The 26,333-nt window shown below is 35.3% G+C and overlaps 1 protein-coding gene across 5 annotated transcripts in view; it reads left to right on the top strand.

Moving 5' to 3' along the window:
- The first annotated feature begins 8,982 nt into the window (after nucleotides 1-8,982).
- LOC143432212 (QRFP-like peptide receptor) overlaps nucleotides 8,983-26,333 on the top strand; it is a 106,766-nt gene continuing 89,415 nt past the window's right edge. For all 5 annotated transcript variants that reach the window (XM_076908981.1, XM_076908977.1, XM_076908978.1 and 2 more), the window contains exons 1-2: nucleotides 8,983-9,353; nucleotides 11,413-11,543. In XM_076908981.1, coding sequence (XP_076765096.1) covers nucleotides 9,221-9,353; nucleotides 11,413-11,543 — 264 coding nt within the window. In that variant the 5' untranslated portion in view covers nucleotides 8,983-9,220. The remainder of the gene's footprint in view (nucleotides 9,354-11,412; nucleotides 11,544-26,333) is intronic.

Raw genomic sequence — 26,333 nt, 5'->3', positions numbered from 1 at the left:
TAATAGATTGACATCTACGTTAAATAACTCTTATACGTAATTAAATGTGTAGTAAATATAATTACGTCCGTATAGTAGTTCCTTTTTCCGTTGTAATAATAGTTATCGAACAGAAATAGAGACAAAATTGAATACAACAATTTTAATAAGTAGAAAATTCTCTTACACACACAACGCACACGCGAGCGCGTGCGCGCACACACCCCCTTGTATGCTTTATTGTCACTATTTGTAACGCACATTACGCGTACAATGTATCAACGAATAATTTATAGTTGCGTTCATGGACAATTATAATTAATTCTGATTGCATTTACAGATTGTTCCCTATCAAAACTGGAGAGTGCGGTTGTCGCGTGGTGAATCCGAATAGACTCGATTGCAATTGTTTCGAAACTTTCCCTTGGACAGAAAGTTCGCGGTTCCATTGTATTTACCGTCTAACCGCACGATATACCGTAACCGCAAAAAATATGACATCGACGTCTCGTTGGGCGTCAATCATGAGAACTATTCCGTTTCTAATCGAAACTGTTCCGTGCTATTCGTTAAACTTTTAACTGATTAAAATTCTTTAATTATAAGGTTATTTAAGCTCACGAAGGCATTAGAGAACATTAACAAACAGTGAACTACACAGGTGACTTTTTAGATTAAAAATTGTATTGCTAATTGGTATTGCTTGACTTTTTATTGATTTTATGAAGAAGAGATTTATATTTATGTATGTTAAAGCTGAAAGAAGTGAAACAAAGGAATGGAATGTCGACTCTAGGGTAACAAAAATTTAAATGTAAATTAATGCAATAAATTTCCAGAAGTATATACCGTTCTAGCATATTTAAAAATTCGGAAGATTTTGAAACAATATTAAGTTTGTCGCTTTATTATAATATTGCCTTAAACTAATCGCGACTTCAGTTAAAATTCATTAACGTTCTCTAGGGTACAGTTAATACTATTTTCTCTCTAAATATAGTAATTGCTGTTCGACTTACGAGTTTTCGGTAACATCTCACACCCGCATCTAATTCTACCGATGATACAATTTCATCACGTACCAACCATACGAACAGGAAATTTCCGGTAATAATCGGTCGTGTGAACAGCCGATAAATGGGTGAATAGTGCATATTAAAAGCGAGATTTTGTAGCTTCTCTGTAAGGACATGAATCGTTTCTTAATGTTTCTTCTGTAAAACGGAATTTTCTTCGACGAATGCCGAATATTCGGTAAATAATGTTTCTCTTCTGGACTGGATCTCCACAAATGGATGGACCTCGAAGTCAGAATTGTATTGTGTAGGCATACATCGTGTCACGTTAAGTCAACAGTCGATAGAAATTACGCTATTCTGGTAATCAATGCGAATATATACATTGCTCGAGAACCACCTTTTTTATTAGAATATGCTTGGATCTTTCTTTTGTTATCAACACTTCTATTAATATGTACAATTATAATTATAGTTCGAATAATATAAATAACAGTTTGTTAGATATATTGTTTTCTTTTTTCCTTCCTAATCGAATGTTTTTCGTTTAATAATTACGCGAACAGTAATCGTTTGTATTATTAAATATTAATGGCTTAATTTGCATCGAAGAAAAGGTAAAGACGACGGTAAAATAATTGAACTGCGTTTTCATAGAGTGAAGCGAGTTCATTTGAGTAGAGCTTTCAATATCAACGTGGACGCTAAAAGGTGGTTTCAATTCATTCGACACGGTGGAAAAAGAATTCGTTTGATGAAAGATGCATAGGGTATCAAGTTTTTTGGAAATGGCTGAATGCCTCCAGAACTGTCTGTTTTTTCCATCGTCGATTCTGTTGCACTTGGTGCATGCTCTCGAAAGTATAAATCAGCGGTACGTACGTACCGCCCTATTGTACAATTGTCTTTTACCTATAATAAACATCAGAACCAGGCCAAATTGAGAACGGTTCCCTCACTCGATGCTTCGTTATCTTCGTGATAGCAGAACTCTTTGGCTAAACTTTCTATGTGTATTTAGAATGTATTTTTATTCGTTGGTTTCAGTTTTAACTATTTTCTGGACAATTCAGTTTATCGTTATGCTATGTATAGTATTAACTCTTTGCTGACACACATTATGATTCGCTGAGTTCCACACAATTTTCAATTTTCAGATGTTTTTTAAAACCTAAATCAATAAGAAATCAGGCCAGGAAATGAAAGACGCGTAGCGTCGACCTCGTTAGAAAAAAGCATATTACGAGCGGAGGATTAATTAACGTTATAGTTAACATAAACTATTGAAGCTAATCCAACAGATTTTTTAGTGGAAGTATCATTCATATACGTATGCTCAAGCTATGATTTTTGCAATTTTTTATTAAATAAATAAATATTACCTTTTGCGTGCAATAAATGAACGACGAAGTTCGCAGCACGTTTCCAATACTGCTGAAGTGTAGCGCTTCAAAACCATGGAAAATTGTAAAAGAAGTTTTAATGACTTCAGGGACAATAATTCGACATGAATAGTTTATTGCGGATTGAATATACTTGCTCGATCGATAAAACAAATTACTTAAACGGTACACGTATCGAACGAGGATACGAGGATACAATAACAGCAGGACATGTAATTAAACGAGCTAAAGATTGCAGTTTAACCGACTTGAAACCAGTGGGTGCTCAAGTATGCGTTTCCAAATGATTAATCGAGACCTACGATTTGCTGTTTGAATGCATCCCTGAAAGTTTGCTGCGATCAGAATAGTATAGCTTCTGCACGACTATATCCTTCTATAAATAGGTACTCGCTTATTGAGAACACGTGGTGCTTGTTTGGATGCATAAATTATGGTATAAGTTTCTTATCAAAGTCTCTGTGCGTGCTTAGTACCGTTGGCCCGTTGGTCAAGCAAATTAAATTTATTTTAAAGCCGCTCGCGTAGTTTAGTTCTAGGCTCCTTTAAAGCTTTGTTGTAAGTACTCGCTTCAGTTCCTTCGATCCTAGATTCCATTTCATTAATGTTCACCCAAAAGGAAATTCAAACCCCTTTCTTTTTTCATGGTTTTCACTCCCCCCCTCTCTCTCTTTCTCTCTCTCTCTCTCTCTCTCTCATGCTCTTCATACGTTCTTTCTCATCTTTATAAAATAACCATAAAGATAGTTTGTGCTGCGAGAACGTAATTGTATCAAGACGAAACGAACAGTTCGAAAATGCTGTATTATGTCCCCTCCCCTACCCCTTTACGGTTAAATCTATGAATGTGCGACTCGATAAATTGTAAAGGTTTACACGGTAAAATGTAACCAGACAGTGGTAGAGATACGGCATGACAAATTTTGTGGATGCCGATAGTTATTTTAGAGTTGAATTTAACTACGAAATATCGTTTTATCGTTGTACCATGAAATTAAAGATCGAGATCGCGCATAATGTATTTGCACTTATATTTTATTACACATTGAATTTACTATAATTTTATTTGATATAATAATTATTTTATAAACAATTGAGTATAACAGTTAATCTAAATTCTGACTTTTCCTAATTGGTAGAGCGAAATATTAAAGGGCCCCCGAATACAAATGGTTTACGTGAAATTCAGTGTAAAAGATCTTTTTTCGGAAATTCTGTCATTCCATTGCGTTTCACTTGATTCATTTACCACGACACAAAGCAAAGTACAATAGAATAGAGCATTGTATAATGCGATTTCTTTCACCAATGTCGCGAGAAACTTCTCCTTCTGGTTAGAAACTTGTATCATAATTCAGTAATTTTTGCGCAATAACGCCATCGAGAGACTTGTTTCTCGCCCGATTTTTCTCATACGACATTGCGACGAACAACTTTTGTCATTGGAGACTCGTTTGGGAAATAGGCTGTCCATCATCAACAGTGGTATGTGTTTTTAGGGCAAAAAGCCAGTCGATATTGGCTTTTTTTACTTGTTTCTTGTATCTACATTCGAGGGTAATTCTTTTTTGCAGGTCATGTTTTGACTATCTTTTACTGTATGTATATAATCTGTTTTAGAGAGAGAAAATATATTTTAGGAAAGTTAATTAACTCTAAGATTTTTTCACGTCGCAATATTTGTTGTCCCTTTTAAATAGTTTTAATTGATATCACAAACTTGATGGTAGAAAGCAGGATATTATTTAATTTCCTTAAACATCCAAAAGAAACATCATTGCGACATTTGTTTCTGAAACAGATTCAAATCGAAATAATATCATTCCGCGAACGTACGCAATATAAGATTATTGAAAATCACTTAATCACTCTGCAGAGAGCTTGGTCGAATTTTGTTAAAATTTTCATAGTTTTCTACCCAAAACGCTCGTCTCAGGTCACTGTATTGGTCACTGTTAATGTCCATCAACTTTATATCTAATTAGATGCGAAAAATAAACGAGTTTGCGTAGAAGTTCCTACCAAGTTGGACCTTTGCGCGGTATAACGAGGATACATCTCTTAATTGATGTACAAGAAGTGGCTCTTACAGTTTGATACTTTTTTATAAATTGTAACAGAATTGGGACAAACATTCGTCTAATAGGGCGTATTTAAAGAAATGCACCGTAAATTGAAGTAAATTTCAAAAATATTTTCTTACGAAAAATGGGACGATTCAGTAAAAATGATGGATAGTATTAAATTATCTACGTTGTTTATTAAAACCCTTTGAGCTCGAACGACTCGACTTTCGTTCGCCACGATGTTTCCAGAAAATTATGTTTTTCAAAGTGTAAACGCAGATAATATATTAAAATATAACGTTCTCCTATGTTACTTTGTATATAAATTCATTTGTGCTACCATCGTATGCTACCTGTGAGACACTGGTCATATACGCCAGAAATTGTCTCGAGTTGCAGCGCCGTCCAGCCGAAAAAGTCGTCGAGCGCAAATGGTTCACATTTTAACAGTAAACTGTGTACTTAGATTTCGATCCTTTTTTCCTCTTACTTTTCAAAGATTTAAGACAATTTTCAATCACAGTGCAATTATTTTCCTATTAATCTGCAGCGCCTGATTATTCAGATTCGCGTTTATAATTCGTACAATCTCAATTATTGATCTCTACTTGACCTACCTACGGGTAGACAGCTCTTCATTCAGTTAATGATATGCGTCTTTCGATAAATTGGCTTTAATCTCAGTTCTACATTTCAATAACCACATTTTGCGAGTCATGGAACAAATCTGAAATGACGTGACGAGATATTTCAAGATTTTCGAATTTTTTTATACTCTTACGAAAGCAGATTTACGTTTCGATCAAGATTGTATATACGTGTAATTAGCTCAGAAAATTAGATTTCTATAGTAAAAATTACTAAAACAATGTGTTTCAAAATAGTTTGTTTAAAAATCATTTCAATTAAAAAATTTCCGTTTCATCATTATACCCCATGTTTGCGTGAATTAAAACCCGATTTGTGGAGGTATGTTCATGCTGGTTAATTTCAGAGAGAATAAATACATTTTATTACACGGCATTCTGATTGCATTTAAACACGATGGAAATGTTTCAATTGTTCACCACATAGATACATAGCTATTAAATACGTTACGTAAGCGATAATTAGTCCTATAGCAGTTTTTATTGAAATAATTATTCGATTACCGCCTATATTAACGGTAGGTTTATGCTATAGTGTACGAAACAATTAATTAGCGACAGTGCTGATGAGTAGAAACATAATTGTGCCCAAACAGAGTGCTTAAAATTGAAATAAATTTTAAACTAATCATGTTACAACTAATCATGTTGTCAAAGTTCTACTTTTTACTCTACTTTACAATTGCGCTTTATTAAAATGCTTCGATACATAAAAACGAATACGATATAATATTTTTAAAATAAAGCTTGCTTCTTTAAAAATAATAGCTTGCTTTGTTTACAATTAAGCATTTATTTTAAAACATCGTCCTGTAAATTCGACACTTTGGCTATAAAGCCAAACGATCGTAGAATGATAGAATCGTAGAATCGTAGCCAAATGATTGTAAAATTCCATTTTTGGGAAGTGGGGATGTTTCAACATGAAAACGAGCCGAATAGCAACCAGAATTTAGTTTCGTAATTGTGCGTAATTTTGATGGATTTAGAGGATGCGCGTGATACGAATTCGTATTTCGTTCCATTATGCTTGAACTGACCCTTTTTTACTTAGCATTCAAGCTGTGTCAATAAATTTTAATGCTTCTAGGCTTCTTATTGAGGTTTGATTTTGAGTTATGACAAAATAGCGATGGGAGCTATTTTATGTTATTTTTGTTATATTTATATTAAATGCTTTATGTTATATTTGATATGAGGTACAGCTGAGGTTAATTCACAAATTTTCGAAAAAGATGTCCAAGATTATTGACACTAGATAAGGATCAATTCAGATATTTATATAGTTATATTAGTCGAGGTAGATCTTATGTATGTTATTAGAAATATGAACGAAAGAGGCCATTTATCATGTCTATCTTACTTTTTTGCGAATTGTTATTTATTTTGATGGTCGATTGCTATAATATTGAAGGTCGATTTAGTGGGAAACGAAAAACGTTACGATTACGTGTTATTATGTTTAAAAGTTTGGCGAAACGTTATCCTCTTCAATCTCGAATTCGACGGATACTTACGGGACGAAGAATACGTATAACAGCGGAAAAACAAGTTCCTATCGACATTAAATATACATTTTTGTACTTTTATTCTTTCAAAATATACAATATCTTTCGAATTTCCAGTATAATAGTATTTATTTAAGATATTTACACGTTCGATTAATCGCACAGATTATGTTGTTAGCCGAATTTTATTTCAAAATTCGAAATTTTTCTATTTTTATACCCACAAGTGGATATGCATCTAGTTGGACACCGTATACTAATGGATGGTTGATTACAAACGTCGCTTGAACTAGATTATTCGAATTGCTATTCAAGAAAACCACTTTCTATGGATGGCTACGCGAATGCCATTGACTTAAACAAATGAACAAGATGGGCGGGTGTTTCGAACTTCGAGCTTATCATAGGTTCATGTTTAACTAAAAGTTCTATATCTTATATCTTTAAGAGAAGAGAAAGAGGCCGTTCAAATAACGAGAATCTATTTTTAAAGTGCAACAATTATTTTACAAACGCTTAAAACGTCTAAACATAAAGACATTTCCCTTTTGTATAATTAACTTGGATTTGACTAAGTCTTACTACGATTCAATCTCTGTCCTCGATTTGTATTAAATTTAGATTCTGCAGATGCTTTCCAAGAGAAATAATCGCAGCTACGTGATTTTACAAAGACGTTGTCGGAGAAATACTAAGCGTGTTGAGTAGCACTGATATAAAATGTCATCCATTAATTTGAAAACCGTTCCAACTTGTTCGACGCGCGACAGAAAAAGCACATTAGCTTAAGACTGTTGTATAGCGATTTCAGCGCGAAGATAAAATATAGCAATTAGCGATTTGGTGAGAGACTGTTAGATGAGATTTTCTCCAGAGATTAGGTACTTTTGTTTGATACCGTTGAGAAGCAACACATTTTTTGAAGAAATGCTAGTCGCTTTGTGTTGGTATGGTATCCTTTGGTTGGTTCGTATCCCCTCGGAGGAACACATTCTTTTCTCGTAAACAAAGTGTTCGTCGTACAATGGTGCAAAAGCATAACGCGATACATCTTTTTAAGAGAATGTTTACATACATATGTTTGCATGAGATAAACTCGTTGTGTTTGAATATGACGGGTATCACGGGTATCACGGGTTAGTAGCGGAATTTCTTTTTAGTCGGAGTTGGTGGATGAAAAGAAAACACAGTCCTGCTCTCTGCTCTGAATGGTTACTGTTCGTTGCCCGGTAAATCTTGTGTTACGGATTTAAATCGAATGGATTTTGTACATTTACAACATGAACGAAATATTAGGAATATTAACTGGAGGAGTTTCCCACGTGCTTATACTAAAAACTATAATTAATTACAAGTATTACAATAATTATTATATTGCATAGAATATAAACATTATTGAAATATTAATTAGGTAACAACATTATTAGATAGTGTAAAAAAATTTTAATATTTAAAACCCTAGGTTTAGTGTTTTAAAATTAATAGTAGAAGTTTCCCTACATTTCTAAATATTAAATTAATATCCAGAAAATATGTAAGTTGTGTAATACTAATTTATAATATTTTAATAAACAACCATATACTATTTTGTATTAAAGTAAAAGTTAATTTATTTAATTGAAATAGCAGAAGTTTGAGTATTATAGGTAATATTTTAATTACAAAGCACGATGCAGTGATCAGTCGGTGATGGTACGAGGTCATATGGGAGCTAATGAAACTGGTGCGGTATCAAAGTTAGCAGCATAACTGTAGACAAAATGAAATACCTTTTATCATTTTACGAGGAACCCAAGCGATGTGGCATGCGTTGTCAAAGAATGCAACGTCGCGATGCGATGCATCCTGTGCGTGATTGCCCGCTCTGTCACAATCGGTGGCATACCGTAGGAATTAAAATTTTCGAAGACAGACTTAATATCGGCTATTGACTATAAGCAATAATTAATGATATGCTAAATTCGAACGGATGTGACGTTCGTATATCGTAAGTTTAAGGTAATTCTCTATTCTAAACATAAATCGTAACGAATATTGGGGTCAGACGCGACCGTGTCACGCACAGGTTATCACTTTCGTCGAGACGATCGTATGAAAATAAGTGACGAGTTTATATATTATACATATTAAACGATAAATCAGAATATGTATGGTTAAATTGGGTACCTGGTGTGCCCAACATTTATGTTTTGAAAACTTTACTTACTTTCACATTTGATTCTAAAATTCTAAAATATAAGGTTTATCAAATGTTATTTTTCCGAGTTTCGTTAACTTTTCTAATCTAATATTTATTTGAATTATGTGTAACGTTGATGAGCATGTGAGAATATTCATTCGAGTTTATCGTTGATTGCAAACAGGTCCAGGAACACGACGGCAGTGTATTGTCGTGGTGGTGTTTGAGTCGGTGTTCCGGCCGACGGGAAGAATGCGAAGAAAGTCCAACGAAGGAAGGCGAGGGTGCGTTGTACGGTCGCAAATCGTGGGGTGCAGTTAGACGAAGTGTTTAGCATTTCGCACGATGGGAAACGTGCTCGCGAACGGTCGACGATTGATGGCAGCCTCTGAAGTGTCGTTGTTAAGAAGCTAATCGCAGTCATGCCGAACGAGACCAACGCGACAGACGATTTCCTCGACTACGACATCAACGAGTCACTTAGCCGCTTCGACTGGACGGAACTGGCTCCGGTCCTCGTCGTTTATTCCCTCACGTTTTTCCTTGGATTAGTCGGTAAGTCGATGGTCTTTTCCCTCAAACGGTGGTTACAACTGTTTATTTTCGGTCTCTTTAAAGTTACTTATCAAGCTTTCACTTGTCAGAACTTTAACTTCGATTAAAGTCCAAGTTCACGGGAAGCCAATGGAAATTATACCGATTCTTTTTCAAGATACTCGAAACACTCTTTGCATTCTTTATTACGATGTATTCGATACACGATGTCTATGTCTTTCAGGATGCTTGAAGAGTCGGAAAATCGAAACCACTGTCGTATTCATCGAAATTAGTCTCGAAGCGGCAATTGCACCGTAGAAATTTTGTAGAACTTCATCCTGTTGGAAATTGAATTATTCAATATTAGTTTAAGTTACTCTCCACTTTCTACATGGCTATATTATAATATAATTATTCATTTATTCGAGTATGCGTGGATCACATAATTTCCACGTATCTCCAAGTAGAAATACCAACTGAAGGGAGAATTGAACACGAGATAGGTTACATCTCCGCTCTAAAATAGGTCAACCTACGTACGCGACTGGACTACAAATAGGATCCGCTAATGCGGAGGCGATATTGCCACTCTTGAACTCGGCAAGTTCATAGCTGACTCTTGTTTTTCTTTACGAGTTTACGCGTTCTGATGTGTAACGATAATCCTCCTCTAACATCACTTGTCAACTTCAACGCTTCCACTCGCGACGAATCGTTAAAAATCGTATCCCCGTTTAATATCTCTGACCTATTTTGTAGAATTTGCTCTGTGACAGATATTCGTAACGATAGGGATTGATTTTTCGATTTTCACGCTAAGCATCGGTGTGTTTAGAATTGAATCGCACAGAGCAGCGATTCCTAAATTTTTATTCATTTAATTTCTCACGGAAAGAGGGTAATTATTTCTTTATTGAATTTTTTATTCAATACCTACCTTATACCTTCTATTTATGTAAAATGAAGTGAAATAATTTTACATAAATAGAAATAATTTTACTATTTATACCACTGAGAATATTCTCAAAGTAGAATGTTTTCATAGTCGTATAAAAATAAATATGACGTTTTAAATATAACGTTGAATACGTTATAAACTTTTTATTATCTACATTTCATTTATCGATACACATATATTTCTACTATTGTATCATATTTGAAATATATTATCTTAAGGTTGAGTAATATAAGCAAGTGGTAATGACTTCGAAGATAAAGGGTCTTTTATAATTGCCAACATTTCTATTAGTAAAGTATTCTAAAAAGCGCGTATGATTAAAACTCGTACCATTTTGTTGCCATTTACGGAGCGAATCGAAACTGGGGCATTTAATTAAAAAGCTTTCTTTCGATCAACATAAAATATTTTCATTGAGCCAGACTCATTAGTACTGTCAAATGCACTGTTATTACGCATCTGAGTTCCTCGTATCATTGTTACCATATATCTGATTGCATGGGATGGATAGAAAATTGTTATTTAAAGCAACAACAGAATGACTAATTTTATTATCAACTTCCTTGATTGCGACACATGGTAGATGGAATAACATTTCGTGATTTGTCATATAAAGTGTTCTCTGTCATACTTTTCAATAAGAACTTTTATTCTGCACATTCATTCATGACTCGTTGATTAAATTATTTTTAAGTTAATTGTAATCGTTGATTTTACAATACAATTTTAGTTTAGATTTAATATAACTACTGTTATTAAATAAAAATATTTTCTATTGTGTTCACTGCTCGAAATAGTTTGAAATATATCATAATTTGAAAAAAATGATTAATATATTTTTAGAATGGAAAATATTTTCAAGATACGTTCGAGGAAATCGTAATTACGCCTCTATCGCGTTATCTCCAAATTTATTTGAATTTATATAGTTTTCGTATTAACTACTTTGGATGACAAATAATTAAGTTTGCGAAGTAAATGTAAGGATTCTACATAGCATTATATATTTTGTGACTAGGCGAAACTTGCACAGCGAGGGGCGTGTTAATTATTAGCTTGTGATGAGAAATGGTAGAAACCGTGTAGTAACGTGTATATTTTTTTTTTTTTTTACTTCAGGAAACGTCGTCATCATCGGCTCGACTATCTGTCCGAGATTGAGACCTTTACCAGCGACGCCGACCAACGTCTTTCTAGGCGGTTTGGCAACGGCCGATCTTTTGCTCATACTCTTCTGCATTCCTGTCAAGGTGAGTCTTTTCATCCAAGATAAACACTAAACAATAGTGAAAAATTTTACTTCGCTTTGTTAAGAATTCAAGCTAATGGACAGAAATTTATTATTATTTTGTTCATAGCCCTTCGATTAAGAAGAATAGTCAGAATAGAGTCGAAAATGTAGAATGACAATTTTTCATATGAAGCTTTGTTTCCGAGGAAATCAATTATGATGCTTCGTCAAGTACTTGTCACTCAAGATGGCGATGATTAGTAAATTGTTTTGTATTGGAGTAAGTCTAAAGTGGAGGCATTGCCACCACTCTAAACTGAATCTAACAATCGTATCCGTGTATACACAATTACCGCAATAAAACGTTTCATCGAGATAGTTTTACAGACAATGGTTTGCAGCGGTTCAAATATTTGGTTAAGTGTAGCAAGAAGAGTAGGTGATGAAATAAGTCGCCAGACATTGTTTGCAAGTGCAAATAGGGTAGTTACACTTCTTTTGTTCATAAATGACAGGGCACTTGGCACTTTTAAACAAGCGTCTGTTAGCCATTATTATTGATCCCCAATAAGGCTTTAAGGTTGTTTCCTTGGTTGATAATAGAAACATTAATAAGTAAACAATTGTTATTTCATTTTGTACGAACAGTTAGATTTGACTCTCCATATTTACTCTGCAGTCCACTACTATATTTACATGGCTACTTGTCGCAACTTGACGATCAATTTCCTTGTAGACAAAGCCTTGTATCAAAAATGAATCTCTCTCAATTTACATTTTCGACTTAGTTCCGCGCGAGGAATAATCACCTTTCGGATTGTCTATCTACTCTACATACATAATATTGTAAAACTTTGCCTATTAAAATCAGAGTACTATACGATTGTACACGATTGTATATTGTAGTATGATACATATCAATAGGAAGAGCTTCGAATCCGATAGTTTACCATGATCGTAAATATTCCAATTATTCTATCGTGTGCACGCAAAAGCATGTTCGTTTTATCAATTACGGGACGTAGTTACTAATTGTCGAAACATGAGATAGAAATGTGATACTTTGCGGCTGAAATCTGGCAATAGTTCGTTGGATATGATTTTCAGTGGCTAATTCCACCATGCATGATTTATTGGAGTTCTCTTTTCTAACTTTTGTTGCTAATATTCACGACAAAAGATTTAATATTTGATTCATTATTTCTCATGATTGTCCATTACACACGGTATTGATCCGCGTAATGTGCTTTTGATCGATTGTTATAGTTGTACGTCTCATTTATCCAAACAACATCAAAGCTTTACGAACATAGTCACCTGTCGATTGTACATATTTTCAGCTCCCGCTATTTTCTTAAGTGTTGCCAGCAATTGCACTTTACCTCTTCTTCCTTTTCGAGCAACCATATTTAGCTGTCAAATATCGTTACGAGTGATATCTCATTTGTGATTGAACTATAATTCCTTAATCTTGCATTAAATCTATTATTGATCGTGTGTCATTCGTTCATTCACTGCGATAAACAGTCTCCGGTTTATTATTGTGCGAGTACAGGAAGTAAGAAAAACAAACGGTAGTCGACATGCGATTGTTTTTCAGGACAACTATGCATACACCAGCACACGTACGCGACACTAGAGAGAGGGGAAATTAAAAAAATTAGTATCGATAAAAATAGAATGGAATTGAAGGTGGGTTACTTATGAATAATAGACAATTTCATCGATTTAATCGTATTCTCATCGGCAGCTATTTATTTTCGTTCTTCGTGTTAGTTTAACATTGTGTACGCAGAATTTTTAAACAGAAATTTCGTCAGAGCGTGTGTGGATGCATAGGAGATGAAATTGCGAGGAATAACTTTTACAGGGCTTAAGTTAAAATGGTTATTTTGGAACCAAAAATAACACAAGAGTCAATAGTGATAAAATTATGTTTAAGATGTTGTTTTTCAGGGAAATTACCAGAAAGCTGTCGAGTAAGCATGTACGGTAACGATAAAAATCATGGCGAAACTCTGTTGTATTTATTTGTTAATGCACGGAAAGTTATTTCTCAAGAAAATAAAGATTTAAATGTAATTTTGACATTTAGATGTGATTCTATAGAGAATCTGAAATAAAATGAAAATCAAAGGAAATGTCGATCACTCGCCGAGAGTCATTTATATAGAAGTACTTTCAGCATGGTTCTCGCAGGGAATTTTCTCTTTTCTTTTTCTTTTTTTGCACCTATAACAAAGGAACAATATTTTAAAAAGTATAATTAGTAACGGAAAGGTATTTTATGGAGCAATTCGGAAATTTGGAAGTGCAGAAGACAAGTTCGGTCATATTAAAATTGTCTCATCTTAAATAAATCACTCTGCTATGTAATGTGACGGGGATTAGCTGTTCGCCCGGAGATTGCGGAGAGGAACGAATCAATCGACTAAGACAGAAACTAGCTCGATGCGCTACAATCACGGGTTGACGAGGGGCGCGAACAACTCAAAACGGAACTCGAAAAACGCTATAAGGGAGCACTTCGAAGTTGCGAGGGAATTCAGCGGGATTTACTTTTGAAAATTAAATCTAAATATCGGGCGTCAGTTACACACGGTAGGTGTAGCGTCGTAATCGAATCGCACCAGTTCAAAAAGAACAGGACCTGAAACTTCGAAGGGCTTCGTGCCTTTACAAAGTGCTAGCTAAGTAACGCAGATTAGGGTCGCGGGGTATCAAACGTTATGGCTTCTTTTTCGATTTTTTTCGATTGTCTCGATGCGAAACCGGCCAGATAGGCCACAACTTAAAATGCAATAATATGAAATTAAAAAAAATGAAAAATATTTAAAAACATGAGACGCCCATCGTTTTTATCCTTTCAAAATATACAATATCTTTCGAATTTCCAGTATAATAGTATTTATTTAAGATATTTACACGTTCGATTAATCGCACAGATTATGTTGTTAGCCGAATTTTATTTCAAAATTCGAAATTTTTCTATTTTTATACCCACAAGTGGATATGCATCTAGTTGGATACCGTATACTAATGGATGGTTGATTACAAACGTCGCTTGAACTAGATTATTCGAATTGCTATTCAAGAAAACCACTTTCTATGGATGGCTACGCGAATGCCATTGACTTAAACAAATGAACAAGATGGGCGGGTGTTTCGAACTTCGAGCTTATCATAGGTTCATGTTTAACTAAAAGTTCTATATCTTATATCTTTAAGAGAAGAGAAAGAGGCCGTTCAAATAACGAGAATCTATTTTTAAAGTGCAACAATTATTTTACAAACGCTTAAAACGTCTAAACATAAAGACATTTCCCTTTTGTATAATTAACTTGGATTTGACTAAGTCTTACTACGATTCAATCTCTGTCCTCGATTTGTATTAAATTTAGATTCTGCAGATGCTTTCCAAGAGAAATAATCGCAGCTACGTGATTAATTAAAATGCAATTACCCAATTTACCGAACGTAAAATGCAATGTACCCAAATAGACACAACGAGGGCGCGAGATTCAAGACTCAGCACATACGCGCTCGGCGACGGTGGGCGAACCCGCGAGCTTTCGCACAAAACGATACGCAATTTGGTAGTCGTCGGCACGCGCAGCCGCTGCTACCGCTAGCAATTATACAAAGAGAAAAGATGTAATAACGTAATAAGAACAGAAAGGAGAAAAAAAAAAGTAGAGGGACGCTTCAGCGGATAAGAACTCACTCGGTCACTGCTACGATCCTCAGATCGTCTTTACTCTATTACTTCTTTCATTATCTCTCTCTTCCTCCCTTTCGTCCTTTCGCTACTCTCTATGATTCGCTCGCTCGCTCGCTAATTGATTCAACTGCGGTCTTTCGACTTCCTCGATCCTCTTGTAGGAGAAGGGGGGGGGGGTCCTTGGTGAAGTGGGCTGTGCGTTTCGGCATTGTTCGAGGCATCCATCGGTGGCTCTCGGCAATTGTTCCTTCCCGGGATGAAGGATAGCTCTCGGATCTTCGTGATCACACCAATTTCGGTGCGCTTTTCGCGCCCCGCTCCACGGTTCAGTTGCAGAGCCGCCCAGCTGGTTACTCTTCCTAGGGGCTGAGAGGGAGGTGGTATTCGTCACGCACCCTATGGAGTACTCTTCATTACCGTTTGGGATGACGGGGTGGCGGTCGGGATCGCTGCAGGGCCTTGTCGGGTCATCATCCGTCCGGGGTCACATCTCTAGGGCCGTTGGTACTCCATTATTTTCCACCGTCGAGCCTCCTCGTTGAGGCGTCGGACTTCTGGAGCTCTTCTCACTTATGCTTCGGTAAGGAGAGGGAACGAGGAAGGAAACTCTAAAAAGGATTCCTATTGCCGCAATTTCATAACTTAGCCTACCACGCGTATCGTATATTTTCTCCGTGCGTGAGTGGTGATCATCGAGCTGGAATGGCGAGGGCCTTCACGGCGACGCCATCACGTCACAGTAGATGTATTATAATTAACAAAGCTGCTTGAGTAATTGTTGCGGCCTCCGACATTCGCCACTAGAGGGACAGCAACATCCACGGTTTCCCGAAAGTACACGATTTCCTATCCGTTTCCATATATACAATTTCCTGATCTGTCCCTAACATGCCCGTGCCTAAGGCAGGTCTGTTCACTCTGTCACCAACCATCAACCAAGTAACACCTCAGCGAAGAAAGTGTAAACTCTCCGAATAAAATAACGGGCTCGCGGAAAACCAAGCGATAAACCTCAGTGAAGTGAATACTAAACGCGCTACCAATCCACCAACAACAAAAATTACGTAAAAATAACATAAGTAATGTGTAGTAGTGATCAAATATATTACAAAATCAATAATAAATAATATAAAAAATAAAAAAAAAACAAGCCATAGAGTACGAAATAAGCCTAAGGCCATGCGTATATATACATATATATATATATATATATATATATATATATATATATATATATAACAGAATAGAAATATTAGAACTCAATACGACCAACATAACCAACAAAAAACATACAAGAACAGTTAAAAAACCAAACGCAGTATCAAGGACAACCCAAGGACAACCAAAGAAGCAGTTTGAGAACTCCGTGAGCACCCTGAAATCTAGCAGCATGGACAACCGCGGGAAAACTCAACAAAAGGACACGGCCATGACCAGCAGCAGCAAACAAGTAGAAAAAACAGGCACCAGCGGTCAACAAACAGCGAACTCCTTCGCTGCCCAAAAGCCACAGGTCAGAAAACTGTGAAACCTCCCCCTATAATAGTTCAAGGTCAAAGCGCACAAAAAAGAAACGATAAAACCATACTTTTAAGCGGAAAAAAATAATTATACATAGAAAACAATACAAAGAAAGGGCCACCCATCTTCAAACTGCAACCTACTACTAAGATACGTTAAATGTTCTGAAACATACGACCCTGGCAACTGCAAAATCATCCACAAACAAACAGACACCAACAACCTCAAGTGCGCACTCTGTGGTAACGTAGGATACTCAACCTCTTACAGAGGCTGACCCGCGACAAAAGCACACATTCACAACATAGCTGTACAGCAAATCACACAAGCAAAATCCAAAAGCATAAAAATAAACAAAATACAAAACCAAATCGTCCCACAGAAAATTTATAACCAAGCAACAAATAACACCAACATTAAGACCGCTAACCTATCACCGACTATCCACGCACAAGCAACACTCCAAAACACAAACGGCCAACTAAACAGAAACACTAACAAAATAACAGTAGAACCCCCAACTCTAGAATCGCAAAACCATATCATAAATACTCTACAAGAAATAAAAAAAAAACACCTAATAGCGCTAACCTAAAACGTACACAACAATTCCACAAACATACAAGCACTTTTTCATATAATAATAACCGGCACATTACAAAACAGAAATGAATAACAAACGAGGACCTAAAAACATAAACATAATAACCCTAAACGTAAACTCAATATTCTTAAACCAAAAAAAAAACAAGCCTATTACAACTACTGAACAATCACAACCAAGTCATAGTCCTGCTGAGTGAAACAAAACTCAACGCAAACCATACAATCACATAAAACAAATACTTAATAATCAGAACGGACTGAAAAAATGCCACACAAGGTGGTGGGACCGCCATACTAATAAGAAATAATATCAAATACACAGAAATCACCTCTCCATCCACAGAAAACAACACAGTACTGGAAACAACCTCAATAGAGCTACCACTATCAAATCACGAAAAACCAATAATTACTGCAGCTTATGCACCAGGAAACCATAAAAAAGAATTCATCCCTGAACTGGAAAACACAGTCACATCACTCACAAAAAACCAGAACAGAACATACTTACTCCTAGTCCGATTCCTCAATGCGAAGCATAAAAAAAAGAAAAACGAGAGCAACATCCCTAAAGGAAACAACACTTGAAAACTCCGACTTACCCTCATAACCAAATGGAAATTCCTACATAGATATATGCCTACACGATTCAAGAATACAATTCCACAACATTAATAATTCACTAATAATAACAATACCAATCGACAGTGATCACAACGTACGAAAAATCACAATAAGCATACAAGACCTATACAGCATAAAAACAATCACCGAACAAAATAAAACAATTTCGATAAAGTAGACTGGACCAACTTCAAGAAAACAGCAACAAAAACATCAAAAAACATAAAAATCCCAACGAACGAAAACCCCACAAATACAGAATTCGACGAAGGCATAGAAGCAATAGAAATAGCAATTAAAAACTCCATATACAAAACAATACCCACATACAAAACACCAAACTCCCCAGAAGTATATATGAACAGAAAAATAAACACGACTAAACAATATCAAACGACGAAACAAATAATAGGAGCCCATTTCGAAAGAATATACAAACAAAACAACATAAAAGTAAACAAGTAATTCAACGAAATAATAAAAAAAGAAACAACACTGAAAAATAAATTTATCAATGAAACAAACAACCACACAACTCTAACACAGTTCACAAATAACTCACCAGTACACAACCTAATAGAAAGCCTAATACAAAACTTCTTCACCTCGCAACACCGATTCAAAGCACTCCAGAAAACAACAAACAATAAAAAATCATACAGCTTCGATAACATACCCAACATAATACTCAAAAAATTACCACTAAAATAGAGGTACCTATACGCAACGATATTCAATAACGCTCTCAACAACGGATACTTCCCAGACAAATGGAAGACGGTAAAAACGGTAGCAATAAAAAAAGAATAAAGACGGAAAACAACCCGACAGCTAGAGATCAATTAGCCTCCTACCAAACATCAGCAAATTCTTCGTATGAATAATTATAAAATCAATAAACAAACACAAGGACGAAAACCAAATAATATCCATACACCAATTTGGATTCAAATACAAAACATCAACCATCCACGCAATAAACACACTGACCTCACACATAAACGATGCACTGAACAAAAACCTGTGTGTAGGCCTGTCTCATAGACTTGGAAAAAGCTACACAAATTCAAATTCCCACACCAACTAACCGAAATCATACATAACATGACATAAGGCAAAACATTCATCATACACAACGGAAAATACACAACATCCAGAAAATTCAGAATCGAAAACGTACTACTACAAGGAACAGTCACATCACCCACACTATTCAATATTTACACAGCAGCATCTTTAAAACTATTCTCTATAAACACAAACAACAAGTTCCATCGCCTTTATCGATGACCTAATAATATATTTCACCAGCAGAAACTCAACCACAATACAAAAAACTTTACAAACACTCTTTAAAAAATAGACATTTATTTTACAAACTGGTGACTGAAAATAAACGCCAAAAAACCCAAAACCATTCTGTTCACACCCAGAATACAGGACAAAATTCCAAGTAAGAGACAACGAAACACAACTAAACAAAGCTAAAAACGCATCCCAAGGACTAGCAAGATTATTTGCAAAACTAATAAACGTGTTTATTCCACTCCAAACATTTGAATAAAAAGTGTAAAATACTCTGCTACATGTTTTTAATAAAGCCCATAATAACCTACGCCTGACTGATATGGTACAATATACCGAATTATAAAATGGAACCACTAAGGCTATTTGAAAGGCAATGCCTAAGTGTCAAGTCGATGTCAAGTCAACGTGCACAAAACACCAACATCTAACTACACAAAAAACTACAGAAACAACACACTACTAAGCGCAGCGAAAATACCCCGAGTAGACACACACATCATAAAACTCTACAGGAACTATTGTGCAAAAATAAATGATACACAACATACGTCATTTGATAGGTGTTTTTGAAAAATACCTATCGAATATCAACCAAATCAGGAAATCAATGAACACGGGATACATCCACCCTGAACTATTCCTCATACTCGACAAAAATTAATACATAACAAACACAGATAACATATGAATAATATATCATGCACAAAGAAAAAACAACATCAAATCCATCAACTACACACCTTCGAAAGAAACGTCCAACCAAAACAACAAACAGCTAAAATATTACACACAAATCTCAAAGGCAGACAAAGTAGATTCACCATTCAAAAACGCAAAATATTGGTAGTTCACTGCAGATAACATTCCAACACTATCACACACATAGAACTCCAAATATCGTCTAACATTTACAAATAATGTAAATAATTATAAATGAGTGTAAATAGTATAGAATTAGGACCCTAATTTAAAGTAGACAGTAAGATTAAATAAGAACAGATTTAAGATTAAAGATTATAGATTTAAGACACGTGTACGCGCATTTTTTTACACATATTGCCGTATATCTAAATTTTGTTCGCTAAAAAAAAACCAAATGCATAATATAGAATATATCCTTAATTATTAATTAGAATAGCCCTTAAATTAAACTAAGTCGACGAGAGCTAAATAACAGTCAAATCACTAAATTGTAAAATAGAATACAAAATAAATTAAATTTAAGCGTTTATATAAATCACATGCAATGTAATTCGTGGCAAAACTAGTAAACGTGTTAAAAAAAAAAGGCAGAGCCTGCTAGGTAGCCGCATTGACAAGTCTGCTAGCAGGATCAGGACAAAACGTTCTTCCCTCTCTTTTCTTCCATCTTTCCTTTCCTATTCTATAGCTAACCGAAGCAATGTGCTTCAGTAATACATTAACGATTGGCACGAATCTCACACTTTTCGTCGCGAAATATTAATCTATGCCCATGCACATTTGTACATTTGCATACAAGAAGTGACAATATAATTTCCAGATCGGTTGTGTAGTCAGTTGACTTCGATCGCGCCTCTAATCGTATCGCTACAAATTTCAATTAATATACCCGCGTAAATAGCAAGTGTCGCGTCACTACAATAGCCGCTTTCCTAATTACAGAATCAAGTTTATGATACGGACGCAATTAACTAGCTATTTTTGAGAACTTCCAAATCTTACTTATCTTTCTTTATTGCTTTAATGTACCAGGATTAGGGCCTTAAAGGTTGTTTTGGAATTTGTAATGATTCACGTCTTTAATGCCTTAACTCAGTAGCTAATTACATGCCATAAACTCAAAAAGCCTAATTAATATGCCACTCGACCGCGTAGTTTTTTCCGGGGTCTTACTCCCCACTACACTAGGGTAGCTACCACCTCCACACCAAAAGAGGGGTAGCAAGCTGATTGGCTAAATCACTTTTTTCTATATAAGTTTGTAAAAATTGTAAAATAGCATTATTAAACTAAGTCTCAACCAAGCACTAAGAACTATACAATAGTAACTTACCCAATCTACCATCCTAATTTAAATATTTAATCCACACAACAAAGTCGTTCTTGACACTCCAACCAAGCATTTATGCAAGGCGAAGCTAGGGACGCAACAGCAAGTCTATGGAGTCATTTGTTAGTTAGCTATTGTGAAAGCAATAGATTTGCGTGTGAAATGTAATTACACACAGGAATCGGTTGCTCGTGAGGGGCTTTCCAACAAAGAAATCGATTATTTATACAATTAAATCGCCCTCTATGAATTCTAGATATTCTCAAAATTAAGAACGTATCAAAAGGATCGAAATGATCTTTGATGTCGCTGATATTTGTTCAGATGATGTAAACATCAGATATCGAAACAACAGATAATATAACTTTTGTAAATCTGATCGCGATTCCATTAACTGATGCTGATATGTCATACTCGGACAACTGACAGCAAGTTTCGTGCTTGAGGAATATATAAGTCGAGAAATTACAGTGGAACGAACGATCAAATTTTCTATTAACAATAAAATTAACAAAGCTGAGTTTATAGCCAATCGTTGTTGAAAATTTTTGAAAACGTGAAGAAAGTTTGCCCCCTTACACATATATCTATAATACCTATTTTCAGTGGTTCTAGGGTTAAAGTAAGGTAGTAATTTACAGAAACACTCGAAGTGTCGGAGATCTCACTTTTGCTTTATTATTTCGCTGCATTCATGAATGGAGAGAACGTTGATGCTCCTAAAACGCTATAGCTCAAGATTAAGCGAACCACTATAATCCTCGATCATGTGTATAAGCGATGCTACTCGCGTGTCGTGCTTCAGAGATTAAAATTGCAGAATGTCTCTCTATGAGACCGACAACCGAAAGTATAAATTCAAACATAAATTTGTTAAAAATTATTACAACCGGTGATATAGCATGGTATTTGCATACTTTATTAGTTTCAGACTAATGAGAAAGCGTGTGCAGAAGTGAAAGGCGGATAATATCGTAGAGGCGGCGTTAGAGGTAATAAAATATATAGGGGTTGGTTTCAGCGAGCGAGACTGTAACTCTCTCCCTCTCTCCCACTATCTCTCTCTCTCTCTCTCTCTCTCTCTCTCTTTCTCTCTTTCTCTCTTCCTCTGGAAAATGCTATTGTACTTGGGTGTTATGCAGTGTTTACCAGCCGGAATTGGTCGGGTTTGCCATCGTTATGTCGGCAAGGCAGCTGCTCGCTACTCCTCGACAATGCTTCCGGGTTACAGATGCATAGTCACACCCAATTTCCTTCCCCGAAAATCAGTTCAAGCCCTTGATCCTTTATGTTCACCAGATTTGGTCTTGTGCAACTATTTTCTGTTCCCTAAATTGAAAATGAATCTGGAAGGACAATCGTTCGATGTGATTTCGGATGTCCGCAGAGCTACGATAGATCTCATCTTATAGATGGATTATTAGCGGTATAAATATTGTGATACGTTAGAAGAATTGAATATTTCTTTGAAAACCAATTTCGTTTCGTTTATTATTGATGGAAATTTATGATTAGTATGTTGCAGAGCGAGTTTTGATAAAAGTTTGGTAAGTTTTGGGATGGGTATTTCAAGAAACAAGTTTCAAGATTTCATTTCGATAGCTACAGTAGTTCCAAAGAAAATAATTTGTCACGTTTGGTTCATGTCAGGCTGTAGACTCTGTATGTTACAGTAGAAGCGTTAGCTCAATAAAGTAAATATATTTACTAGTACCGCACTTACTATTAATTGCAAATTTTGGCTAGTAAATATTAGGATATTAATACCTAAGAACTTGAAAATGTTCTAGATTCGCTTTATATATTCGCAAGTTGGCTTTTCTAAAAATGTCCATTTGAAATAGATTTATAATATAAAAATATTGAAAATTTCAATTAAAAGGAATGCCCGATATTTGAATCGTTATAACTTTTTGAGTAGAGATTTTCAGGAATTTTGAATTTTTTAAAAATCTGGACAATTTCAAATTCCAAGATACTTTTAAAACTTTTAGGATAATCTGACGTTTCGATACATTCGTAAATAGTAAATGCCTATTAAATGTAGCACATATTCTATATTGGATTAATATTTCTGCAAAAATCGTAGTTAAAGATGTAGACCAACTTGGTAATCGTGTACATTTACTATGCTTTAAGCGTTACATTTACTACTACGTATACAATAAAGAGTTAGCTTTCAATCGAATTGGAACATAGTGAACAATATTGCGATCGTTCTCCGAAATATTTGAAATTAAATATAAATATTTATCAAATTGGCCTCGTCTGTTTGACCTCGTATGTTTTACAAATTTTCATCGCGGATTACCATAGTGGAGGCGCTCAAGGCACGGGTTTTGAACGAAAATTGGAGAAAGCGAACTGTCTAGCGACAGTTCGGAGGTATCGGAACGATACCGAGACACGTTGTCTGGTCACGATGGCTCTGTAATTCAGGGTGTCATGACGGCGCCGTGACGTCCTGGCCTGAATGAAAATAAAATCGAACAGTGCCAAGTTCTAAAATTACGTGTACGAGGAATGGGCCGACACCGGATGCACAGATGCGACGAACAATTTGCCGCGCTTTTATGGCCTTTGCGGACCAATAACATTTCGTTTCTTACGAGTTTGTTATTTTCTTTCCGGCAAACTAAATCGGACCTGGTCGAAGCTTATACGCTTACAATTTATATGGTTTTTCATTGATTTTTAAGAATAAATGGACTGATCTCAATGACTACGAGAATAGAAAAGGATAAGGAAATTTAAAGGGATACGAGTGCGAGAAGTCACGTTGTGGTTTTTCGTTTCGGTCTTGAAGTGTACGTAAGAACACTTTCATAAGATTGAAATATTAGGCAGAGTAGAAGCTACGACCCGTACGCTTTCCAGATAGAATCATTTCTTTTATAGAGACATTTATTTCATTTATTTGTAGCATCTTAGCAATTGTTTTATAATTTATTTTGATACTTAAATAATAACAATAATAACAGCAGTGAAATTTTTATTAAATTTTTCAAATTACTTGTTAGTTTAATGTCGGTTTTACGTCGATATCTATTAAATTTGTCATCAAGTTTTTCTCTTCTACTAATTTTATTCGTGCACTCTTGTCTGCAACCATTAACAAAAGCCGGAACCATTCCAGGAAACTCAGAAACTCCATTCCAGAATGCTTGAAATGCCTATTTCTAAATACAATACCGTCGTATCCTTTTTCTGGAGCACACTCGAACGACAGTTTGAAAATTAGAATATAATGAAATATATAAATACTTCTACAGTTTTTAAAACATAAGGGTACATTAAAAGGGGGATACAACATACATTAATCTATTACTGTAGTGAAGGCAGAAAGTATAACAGTTTTCCAAAGAATAATCTACGGAACCTTCGTATTCCAGCATTGGTCATTTCTAACGCGGTGTCCTCAACGGCATTGATGTGATTACTCCAAGAGGGAATTGGATTATCAAACAAACGACTAATGCAAGGCGATAAAAAGTCGTAAAAATGCTATCTGAGCTTATATTTTCGTGTTGGTCGGATGTGCAAATTTTTGCTCATAGATTTTTATATCTATAAACTGTACAGATTTTGGCATGCACACAAGTTGCCTTGAGAATTCTGTAAAAATCACCTAGAATTTTGTAAAAACGCTTCAGAAACAGGAAAAACAGCTGCTTCGGAGCTGTTTCATAACGATCGTACCGCTTCAGAGATTGGCGTACTTTGTTGTACTACATACATTTTTTTACAGATATACGAATTGACTTAAATCTAATTGTGCAGTGTTAGACAGAGTGTTCTTTCAGCTACAAACAAATGCAACATTAAGGAGATGAATATATTTAAATACTGTTTACGGTTTCTTAATTTTTCCATCCTTTTCCTAGTTCAGTTATGTTTGTTTAATGAATGTTATGCGTGGCCACGACGAATGTTGCACAAGAGTATTTGTTAGAACCTATTTGTGATTGCTGGATGAAAATAGTTTACCACGACGTGCTGTGACGATATATTTGTAGTACCGATACGTCGTATGGAATACACAATTTGTGTAAATGCTACAAATTACTACCGCTTAATGAATATTATGTACGTAATTGAAGATAATTCCAGATTTTTTCACATTCCACTCATTTATAATTTCGTTTCTCAGAATTTATTTCCAAAAGAATAACGTATAATAAATAACGGCATTGTGTATTTAGTTTGCGTTTTCATGGCTTTATGCGAAGAATCGATGAGGAAAGGAGTCATCTTTTGTGGGTCTTGTTACTTTTTGTACACGGCCATGTTTCATTCGCGAGCGAGTTGAATCGGTGACCTTTTGAACGTCTCTAAGGTTCACTAACATTTCAGTGCCAATCGTACCATTTACCTACGTACAGATGCAAATGGTGGCACGACTTCGTTAAGATTTCTTTTCATCTTTCAGCTTTCTTTTAAGCGAAACCTGCTTTTTTTATTCATTATGCTTGAGAGAATGAGTTAACTGTGTAGTCGAAAGCATTCAAAGGGCTTTGAGATATTATGTGTTTCTTTAGATACTTAAGATATGAAACAGTGCTCTTTAAACTTACATAAGCTGCTTTATTTTCTTGTAAAATATTATTTTGTCTTCTTTTTTTAAATTTTACGAAATAGATTTTCATGAAATAAGAGTGTGTAATGTAGTATTTAAAGTTCTTTTTATTTGAATCTTTGAAATATACTATTCTTTTTTTTCGTCGACTTTCATTTTATGATGATTTTGAAAATTCTTGTTTATTCCCACGTCTGCGCTTATACATATATTGGCAGTGGATAAACGACTACAATTCGAGTCCCTCGAGATGTAGGCATTCGTTCTTTTGCCTATCCATCCATCGCCTGAAACGGTGTCGTGATGTCGTAGGTCGTCCGCGAACCACCCTTCGTCAAGAAATATTGAAAAACACAGGCAAAATAAACTTCTGCAAATGGGAATCTTGAGTTTCCCTCGCGGGCGAATCTTCATCCTCATT

The sequence above is a fragment of the Xylocopa sonorina genome, unplaced genomic scaffold (assembly GCF_050948175.1).
Source record: "Xylocopa sonorina isolate GNS202 unplaced genomic scaffold, iyXylSono1_principal scaffold0059, whole genome shotgun sequence".
Lineage (NCBI taxonomy): Eukaryota > Metazoa > Arthropoda > Insecta > Hymenoptera > Apidae > Xylocopa > Xylocopa sonorina.
The sequence above is the reverse complement of the archived record's forward strand: the minus strand, read 5'-3'. Positions and strand labels throughout refer to the sequence as shown.